At 46.6% G+C, this 10,475-nt stretch overlaps 1 protein-coding gene across 1 annotated transcript; it reads right to left on the bottom strand.

The window, feature by feature from the left end:
• Positions 1–9,352: 9,352 nt before the first annotated feature.
• On the bottom strand, positions 9,353–9,985 carry LOC115966494. The gene has a single exon (XM_031085721.1). The coding sequence runs from the start codon at positions 9,983–9,985 to the stop codon at positions 9,353–9,355; it is 633 nt and encodes a 210-aa protein (XP_030941581.1).
• Between the last annotated feature and the right edge of the window lie 490 nt (positions 9,986–10,475).

The following is a 10,475-nucleotide window of genomic DNA, read 5'->3' as shown; positions in this document are numbered from 1 at the left end:
TGTAAAGTGTTCAATTTTATTACATTAATTTATGATTACCTATTTATTATTAAAACTAGCTTTTAACCCCATGCATATGCATGGATACACTTAAAGATATACAATAAAATGCATAATATAATTCTTATTGTAGGGTCGGTCTTTGGGGCTCAGGCCCAGTAAGTAAATGATTCTGGCCCAAAGGACCCTAAACAATAAATTTGTAGAGAGCGAGTTACAGAACTTGGGCTTAACGAAGTGAACGTTAGTTAATTATACGCCATGCAACAATTTGAACATAAGCAGATCTCCTTACTGTCCACAGGATACTCAGTCCAAGGAGACATATGGGTGCACCTATGGTTCTGATTAAAGACTATCGCATTCCTCTCCCCCTTTATATCCTTTTTCTTTTCTCTCCTCCGATCCCCTCTTCATGGGGATTTCCTTCTCTTATATAAGCTTCTTAAATTAATATGAGCCTTACACTTGTTAACCATCTGGATCTTCATTTCAGTGCATGTCCCATCGGACATCCACCTTATCTTTCTGTAAGTTGCATTGGCCAATGTAACACTGTTCGCCTATCTTCTCCACATTAATGCGGCTGGAAAAGTTGTTTCCTTGCATTTAATGCAGCAGCTGTGGTTTCCCCTTGGGCGTCTTATACTTTCTTCCTTCTTCCTGCTTTGTGAGGCTCATCCAACTACCCACATTTGCTTGGGATGATTCTTCACTATGGATAGGGCGCACATTGGACCCGTATTTGGTAAGTTCGAGGATACATTCCTCCTCGGACGTCTTTTAAATAAGCTGGGCTCAACAAAGTTGGGCCGGGAGTCTTTTAGTACCCCTTTTCCCTTTTGGTCATGGCTGGACTCCTTACAGGGCCCAAGGCCCATTGTTAACTTGGGAATTTCACCCCTACAATAGCCCCTCAAAATTCCGGCTCTTTCTCTTTTGTCCAAGGAGGAAAGGCGGGATTTTGACATTCATAAGATCATTTATTACGGATTCCTGTTTCACCCGTGTGGAGATAGGTTTCCCACGTGCCTCGTTAATACTGAAGGCGTTTAATGACCCATGAGGTGCTAATTATTGTGTTTAGCAATTTTATATCCTTTCAATTCGACGTTTGAGTGCCAGATCAACGGTTGATATCATTTCCGTTTCTCTAGGTGGGAGTATGTCTGTCTAGCTTCTCCCGGATATATAAGATTTTTTAAAGGCATTTCCTCCCCATTCTTTAAAAAGCACTCAAGCGCCCAGAGCACTCCAGTACCTTCTCCTTCAATGCGTTTAGGCCTTCGCAGTCATTCCCTTGAAGATTCTCGTCGAGTTTCTTACTCGTAAGTGCACATTTCTTCTCTGTTACCTTTCTTGGCGTTCTTCCTTAAGTAAATCATCTTCACGTTGTCTAGGATTAAGGGGATGGGTAAGCTTGAGAAAATGGTAGACTCTCCGGCTGGTATGGAAGGCTTCAGGGCGAAGTACCGTATTCCACCGGAAGTTGGTTTAGAGTATTGCCATCTGGAGGAAATTTTGATCAAAAGAAAGATGGGGCAGGTCGCCATTCCAATGATAGCCTTTGTGGAAGAAGGAATAACGATTCCAATGGAGAGGATAACGAGGGATTATTTGCGTGGTCATAGGTTGGCCCCCCACTAGTGCGCCGCGAACGTGTTCCGGATCCTGGGGTGCGTAGATGCCCTGAATGATTAGATGAACCTCGGCCTTTCGTGGCATGACGTGGTTCATCTATATGAATGCCATAAACTCGGCGAGTCATATTACCTAAAGTCCAGGTCTGACGAGGTGAGGTTGATATCCTGTCTTCCCAAGTCCAACAAAGGCTTGAAGGACGACCTTTTGATCGTCTCTGGACCATGGCACGACGGTATTCACTGTCCGGTCAGGGCAGGAACACCAGGTGGGCGTCGTAGAATTAGATCCCCTGGAGGGGACCTTAGTTTTGAGCTTCCCTTTCCTTTTTCAGTTTTAATTTTGTTTATTTGCCTCCTCGGACTAACGTAACCCTTTCTATGGGCTTCACAGAAAAGGAGTGAATGTCTCCTAGGCTGAGCTTGGTGAATGTTCGAGCACTTAATTTTCTTCTAAGAGCTGAGATTTTCGTGAGCGCGAACGGGCAACTGCGGGTCGCCCCTCTGATTTTGGACTATATTCCCCTCTTGCGCTCTTTAGTGGATGCTAGTCAAGCCATCAGGGCCGGTAGTCCAAGATTAGCACGCATCGACGAGTCCATACCAGGATTTCTCACTTTGAGAGACTTACCTCCCATCCAGTTGCCCGCTCAGCATGTTCCTCCTGCAGCAGTTGTCCCTAAGGAAGAAGCCGGTTCCTCTCAGTCGTTCTTGGAGGATCAGATAGACCAATTTCGCTTTACCGAGAAGGGAGAGGTGTCGGCCAGGCTAGTAGAGCTTTCAGACTCTAGTTCAAACCTAGACCGAGCCTCAGCAGCCCCCGATCTTGGTTTGGTAATTGCACAAGTTGATACCAGCCAAGAAATCGAGGAAAAAGGCGTGGATCTAAAACCCAGGTCTGGTCTCAGGGGCCTCCTTTCCAACAGGAACAAGGGGCAATCCTCCAAGGATGCCCCAAAGGAGCAAACCATCTCCAAGGCTCCTCCTCCCCTTTCTCCCCCGTCCGATCTACCACTACAGCCTATGCCCAACTTGAGGCAGAAAAGGCCTGTGGAGGAATTGGAGGAGGGTGAGGTCAGACCTGAAAAGGCCAAGCATCAGAAGAAAGGCAAAGAGCCCAAGGAAAAGAGGACCAGGTCCATTGATAGCCAAGATGAGGCTGCTATTCGGAGGGAACAACGGATCTGGTCGCCACGGCTCGAGCTAGATGGCACTTCGATCTCCTAGGACATAACTCTATGGGAAGCCTAGCGAGGACAAGCGTCATTCCTGGCCGAGGCCCTGCAACAGCCCCTCATTTTGCCTCGAGATATGCAAGGTCTTCGGGCTACTCGACAAACAGACCTTTTCATGTCGCTGAAGAGGGACATGGCTATGGTAAGTAAAACTTTTCTTATCTAGCTTTCTTATTCCGTATCTGTTTGTTCATCATTCTCTTTTAATTTGGTCTCTATTTTTTGTGTAGGTCACTCAACAAATTTTCGTTACTGAGGAGTAGGCCAAGAAGGCTCGCGAGGACCTGCACAATGAGGCTAAGTCCCGCCTCGCTGCTGAGACGGCCGCTAGCGACCTTAGGCAGGAAAAGGATCGCCTGAGTAGTGAGGTAAAGGAGGCGCAGAAGGCTCGCGCGAGCGCCAAGGCTAGACACAAGAACTTCACCAAGTAGGCTGAGGATTTGCGCCAACAGCTCCAACAGTCCGAGGCAAACCTCGTGACAGAGAAGCAAGCGGTCTCAGATCTTAGGGCCGAGCTTGCAAAGGTCAAGGAGGCGGCTCGCGTGGCCAGGGAGGCGACTGAGAAAGTGGTGTCGGCCTCATATGATCGTGGTGTTAGGGACATCGAGATTAGGCTGACTGAAGAGGTGGCCGCCGTATGCAGGGATTACATCACTATGTCTTGAGGTGTAGCCTTAGATCGGGCAGTAGTTCCAGCGGACTCCGATCTCCAAAAAGCTGAGAATATCTTTTTCCCGGAAGATATTCGAGAGATTCCGGATTCGGCTGCTCTTGAGGAACCTCTTCCTTCAAAGGACCTAACTTTGGACTGCTACGTGCCCGAGGCTAAGGGGACACAGCTGGCCGTGAAGGATAAATCGCTCGAGGACAGTCTCTCAATCAGGGATGTTGTCGCACAAGCCAAGGAGGCTGTTCCGGGACCTCAGATGAGAGATGATCAACCGGAGCCTACTCAGGGTTAGGATTTAGCAAAATAGTGTAGGACTTTATCTCTAGCTGTTTCCTTTAATCCTTACATTTTGTACTGTCAATGTATGTGAAAAGAACGCTTTTGGATTTTAATGAATGATGTCCTTTTCCTTTAAATCTTGTTGCACTGATACCTTTTCTGCTTTCATTATAAATGAATATTTATTCTGCCACTAACTGTTGAGAATTAAGCATGAATGGGTGAATGTGTAAAAAATGATAATCAATCTGTAACACTTAGCAAAAATGGCTTCAAGGTTAATTTCCCCCAAGTCTGTGGGCCAAGGAGCTAGTTAGTACTTGGGTCTGTTTAATACTTAGGGAAAATGATAGAATTGTTAATTTCCCTCAAGCCTGTGGTCCGAGGAGCTAGGCAGTACTTGAGTTCTGTTTAACACTTAGGGAAAATGATAGAATTGTTAATTTCCCCCAAGCTTGTGGTTCGAGGAGCCAGGCAGTACTCAGGTCTTGTTTAACACTTAGTGAAAATGGTTTCAAGGTTAATTTCCCCCAAGTCTATGGTCCGAGGAGCCAGGCAGTACTTGGGTTCTGTTTAACACTTAGCAAAAATGGCTTCAAGGTTAATTTTCCCCAAGTCTGTGGTCCGAGGAGTCAAGCAGTACTTAGGTTCTGTTTAACACTTAACGAAAATGATTGAATTGTTAATTTCCCCCAAGCCTGTGGTTCGAGGAGCCAGGCAGTACTTGGATTTTGTTTAACACTTAGCAAAAATGGCTTCAAGATTAATTTCCCTCAAGTCTGTGGTTCGAGGAGCCAGACAGTACTTGGATTCTGTTTAACACTTAGCAAAAATGATTGAATTGTTAATTTCCCCCAAGCTTGTGGTCCGAGGAGCCAGGCAGTACTTGGGTTCTGTTTAACACTTAGCAAAAATGGCTTCAAGGTTAATTTCCCCTAAGTCTGTGGTCCGAGGAGTCAGGCAGTACTTGGGTTCTGTTTAACACTTAGCGAAAATGGCTTCAAGGTTAATTTCCCCCAAGTCTGTGATTCGAGGAGCCAGGTAGTACTTGGGTTCTGTTTAATATTTATGGAAAATGATAGAATTTTTAATTTCCCCCCAGCCTGTGGTTCGAGGAACCAGGCAGTACTTGGGTTTTGTTTAACACTTAGCGAAAATGGCTTCAAGATTAATTTTCCCCAAGTCTGTGGTCCGAGGAGCCAGGCAGTACTTGGGTTCTATTTAACACTTAGCGATAATGATTGAATTGTTAATTTCCTCCAAGCCTGTGGTCCGAGGAGCCAAGCAGTATTTGAATTCTGTTTAACACTTAGCGAAAATGGCTTCAAGGTTAATTTCCCCTAAATCTGTGGTCCGAGGAGCTAGGCAATACTTGGGTTCTGTTTAACACTTAGCGAAAATGGATGTACAGTAATGGGGCGCCAAGAATTACATCTTTCATCAATAACAGTACTTTTTTAGGTTATTTACATTCCAAGGGCGGGGCACAACATGTTCATCCAAATCTTCCAAAAAGTAAGCTCTTATGCCGGCTATGGAGGTGATACAGTATGGGCCTTCCCAATTTGGTCCAAGTTTTCCCCACACGGGGTTTCTTGCAGTGCTCAGGACCTTCCTCAATACCAGATCCCCAGGCGCCAATGGCCTTAACTTCACCTTAGTATCGTAACCTTGCTTAAGCTTTTGCTGGTAGTATGCTAGGTGAACCATTACGCTTTCCTTTCTTTTGTCGATGAGGTCCAAGCTTTTTTCCAGAAGTTTGTTGTTGGCAATGGGGCAGAAGCCAATGGTTCTCTGTGTTGGGAAGTTTATCTCCAGTGGAATAACAGCCTTGTCTCCGTTGGTCATAAAAAAGGGGTTTCTCCCATGGACCTGCGAGGTGTGGTGCGATATGTCCACAAGTCATGGGCTAACTCTTCAACCCACCTCCCTTTCGCGTCATCTAACCTCTTTTTCAGCCCATTCACTATAGTTTTGTTGACGGCTTCTGTCTGTCTCCTAGGGGTAAGCCGATGTGGAGTATCTGTTGGTAATTCCCAGCTCATTACAGTATCTTCTAAAGGCTTTGCTATCAAACTGGAGGCTGTTGTCCGAGATCAGTGTGTGGGGGGTCCTGAACCTAGTGATGATATTTTTCCAAATAAACTTCTTGGCATCAATGTTCCTAATGTTTGCCAGTGCCTCAGCTTCGACCCATTTTGTGAAATAATTAGTGCCGACGAGGAGAAATCTCTTGTTCCCTGCCGCTTTGGGGAATGGTCTTAGGATGTCTAGGCCCCATTGCGCGAATGGCCAAGGGCTGGATAGTGGGTTAAGTTTTCCACCTGGCTGGTGTATATTCGGGGTGAACCTTTGGCACTGGTCACATTTCTTCACATACTCTTGTGCCTCTTTATGCATGCTCAGCCACCAGTAACCCAGCGTTATGACCCTATGGGACAGGGACCTACCCCCCATATGACTTCCGCAGATTCCTTCGTGTAACTCCTCTAGGATGAGTTCAATAGCCTCTGGGTGCACACACAGCAAGTATGGCCCTGAGAACGAGTGCCTATATAGTTTGGAGTCCTCGGACAACCAGAATCGAGTAGCTTTCCTCCTGATCTTGTCGGCCTCGACCTTATCGTCATGCTTTAAGAACAGCACCAGAGGATCCATCCAGCTAGGTCCTGCCCTGACGTTGTGGACCCAAATTCCATTGGCCTTCTCCGTTGTTGGTCGGTAGAGATCTTCTATTAAAATAACCTAAGGAAGTGGCAGAGCCGAGGAGGTGGCGAGCGTCGCGAGAGAATCAGCATGGGTGTTCCTGCTTCTAGATACATGCGCCAGATGGAAGTGATAGAAATGGGTCTGCAAGTGCTTAACTCGGACGAGATACTCTTGCATTCTTTCATCTTTCGCCTCTAGCTCCCCGTTTACTTGTCCCACGATGAGTCTCGAATCTGAGAACATGTTCACGAATTTTCCACCCAGTTTCTCGATCATTGACATTCCTTCCAATAATGCCTCATGCTCGGCTTCATTATTCGTGGTGGAGAATCCAAGCCTCAAAGACTTTTCTATGGTTATCCCTTCGGGGGAGACTAGAATAAGCCCCACCCTTGAGCCCCTTTGGTTGGCTACACCGTCGATGTGTGCTTTCCACCAACTATGCTCTTGCTAAGAGATTGTGCTGATCAGTTTCCCGTTAGGACTTAGTGATCCTGACCCTTTGTTTCCTTCTAGTGTGGGCTCTGTAAATTCAGCTACTAGATCGGCGAGGACTTGATCTTTCACAGCGGTGCGAGGCATGTATCTAATGTCGAAGGCGCCCAGAATCATTCCCCATTTTGCAATTCTGCTTGTGTAGTCAGCGCTGCGGAGAATGGATCTAAGCGGAAGTTAAGTTAGCACAACTACAGTGTGTGCTTGGAAATAGTGGGGGAGCTTTCGCGTGGCTTGTATGATAGCCAAGATAGCTTTTTTGAAGGGGAGATAATGGGTCTCTGCCTCATGTAGTGACTTGCTCATGTAATAGACGGGCCGTTGCGTGCCATTGTCTTCTCGGATTAGTACTAAGCTCATTGCATGAGAGGCTACTGTGATGTAGGCGAACAACACCTCGTCGGCATCAGGACTGGACATAATTGGTGGTTGGGTGAGGTATTCCTTGAGCTGTTGGAAAGTTAAAGCACACTCCTCAGTCCACTCGAAGCCCTTCCACTTGTGCAATAGAAGAAAGAAAGGCCTGCATATGTTCGCTGAGCGAGAGATGAAACAGTTTAAAGCAGCTATCATGCCGGTGAGCTTTTGGACCTCTTTGGGATTCCGAGAAGGCTACAGGCTATGAATAGCTCTTATTTGGTCAGGGTTAACTTCTACACCCCTGTGGGTCACCATGTAACCTAAGAATTTCCCTGATCCAACCCGAAATGAACATTTGGATGCGTTTAGTCGTAGTTTGTACTTTCTCAGAATTCGAAAAATGTCCTCGAGATCTCTAACGTGGTCGGCCACTAATTTTCTTTTCACCACCATGTCATCGATATACACTTCAACACTCTTACCCATCTGCTGTTCAAACATCTTGGTCATCATCTTTTGATAGGTCGACCTGGTATTCTTTAAGCCAAAGGGCATCACCTTATAATGATAGTTTTCGACTGGAGTGACAAAAGCATTTTTCTCTTAGTCCTCAACAGCCAGGGGTATCTGATGATAGTCTTGGAAGGCGTCCAAAAAACTCATTTGGGGGTGTCCGACGGTCGAATCCACCAATTGGTCTATCTGTGGCATGGGGAAGGGATCCTTTGGGTAGGCCTTGTTTAAGTCCGTGAAATCTATACAGACCCGCCATTTTCCATTCTTCTTTTTTACCACGACTGTGTTGGCTAACCATTCGGGGTAGAAAACCTCCTTGATAGCTCCTGCTTTCTTAAATTTTATGACCTCCTCCCTCACGGCATCTGCGTGTTCTTTCGACGGTAGCTGAGGAGGCTGCTTCTTAGGCGCTATAGCCGGGTTAACATTAAGATGATGGTAGATGAAATCTGGGTTGACCCTAGGGGCCTCATAGGCGTCCCAAGCGAATACATCCACGTTTTTTCTGAGAAAATCAACTAGCGCTAACCTCTTTTGGGGTGGTAACTCTGAACTGAGCTGAAAAAAACCTCTTTGTGTCTGATCCGACGAGTATTTTCTCCAGATCTTTACAGCTCAACTCAATGGCTAGTCCTCCATCACCCGAAGCTGGGATTGGGGTCATTAATTACTATAAGCGGTGCTCGGCTAATGTGGAAGGTTCACTATTTGGTCGTCGTGAGATTGCGGACACCATGCATTGCCCGGCCATAATTTGGTTCCCTATTATTTCTTTGACTTGACCTCCTGACGAATACTTCACTTTTTGGTGCAAGGTTGATGGCACAGCCCCTAGTGCATGAAGCCATGGTCGGGCCACGATAGCTGTGTAGGGGGAGTACGCATCTACCATAATGAAGTTCACCTCCACCATGTCTGAATCTGTTTGTACAGTCAGCCTGATCATGCCTTTCAGCGTAACTGTCTTTCCTTCAAAACTGACCAAAGGGGAGTCGTATGCCGACAGGTCCTCTGGTTTCAGGTTCAATCCTTTATACAAGTCGGGATACATTACTTCCACGGCGCTGCCTTGGTTAACTAGCACCCTCTTGACGTCATAGCCCCCAATTCTGAGCATGACGACTAGGGCGTCGTCGTGGGGTTGAAGGGTTCCCAGTTTGTCCTCATCCGAGACTCCGATTAAGGGCATGGGATTCGCTTTGGCCCTTTTAGATTCCCTGGCATCGGCTTCAGATGGAAGCTTGCCCACTGACATTACTCTGAGAGGATTGGATCCGGTCCTTCCAGGCGCAGCGTGGATGACATTTATTGTGCCAATGGGCGGCTTCAACGCGCTTTGCCTGGTTTCGATGTTTGATTGTTCCTACCATCCCTTAAGGCGATGTAACAGATGCCTCAACTTCCCTTCTCGGACAAGCTGATCCAAATGGTTTTTTAGATTCCTACAATCATCGGTAAGGTGACCCGACTCTTAGTGGTACGCGTAATATAGATTCACGTTTTGAGGGGTCACCGGCCATCCTGCTCGGCCATTGAAAGAATGGTTCGTACTTCACCTTCTCTAGGATCTTGTGTAATGGTTCTCGGAACACAGCATGGACTGCTTGTACCCCAGTGGATCCGGAATGTTCCGCGTAGTCCCTTCTCGGCCTGTTATTGTTGTTAAAACGGTCCGACCTGAAGTCCCTCCTCTCTTGAGTGACAACCTTCACTTTATCCTTCCCCATCTGCTGGTCCTCCTCAACCCTTTTGTATTTGTCAATTCTGTCCATGAGTTGGCGCACGCTAGTGACCGGTTTCCTAGTCAGGGATTTCTTTAAGCCATGCTCCGTCGGTAGGCCCCTCTTAAACGTACTAATGGCGACATCGTCGTAGTTTCCCTCTATCTCATTATACATTTCCCAGTATCTGTCTGAATAGGCCTTCAGTGTTTCTCCTTCTCGTATGGATAAGGATAGGAAGGAATCTAGGGGCCAAGGGACTCTGCTGCTGGTGATGAAGTGGGAACCAAAAGCCTGTGTCAGCTGCTTAAAGGAATTTCTGGAATTTGGCTTAAGACCATCAAACCATCTCATCACCATAGTTCCTAGGCTAGACGGAAACACCTTACACATTAACACCTCGTCTCTGGAATGGACAGCCATCCTCTGGTTAAATTGGCTTATATGCTCTACTGGGTCAATTTGACCATTGTATAAGACCATCAAACCATCTCATCACCATAGGTCCTAGGCTAGACGGAAGCACCTTACACATTAACACCTTGTCTCTGGAATGGACAGCCATCCTCTGGTTAAATTGGCTTATATGCTCTACTGGGCCAGTTTGACCATTGTATATGGCAAATGTTGGTTGATGGAATCGCCGAGGAAGCTCTTCCCCCTCTATTCTACGCGTGAAAGGTGACTGGGAAATGCGATCCAAGGCCTTGCTCATGGCGTCGTTGGCCAGGCCTTGGTAAGATGAGCTTTTATGGCCGCGTTTGTGAGGTTGCTCTTCCTCGTAGGAAAATGTCTCGCTTTGAGGTGTTCTTGATTTTCGCCTGTATTCATTATCCTTATCATTGCTAGT

The sequence above is a fragment of the Quercus lobata genome, chromosome 11, assembly GCF_001633185.2.
Source record: "Quercus lobata isolate SW786 chromosome 11, ValleyOak3.0 Primary Assembly, whole genome shotgun sequence".
NCBI classification, from domain to species: Eukaryota; Viridiplantae; Streptophyta; class Magnoliopsida; order Fagales; family Fagaceae; genus Quercus; species Quercus lobata.
This window is presented reverse-complemented; position numbering and strand designations above follow the sequence as displayed.

Bases quoted from the DNA above. Each gene is read 5' to 3' on its own strand.
- LOC115966494 (XM_031085721.1), bottom strand. From the start codon at position 9,985: ATGGTGATGAGATGGTTTGATGGTCTTAAGCCAAATTCCAGAAATTCC.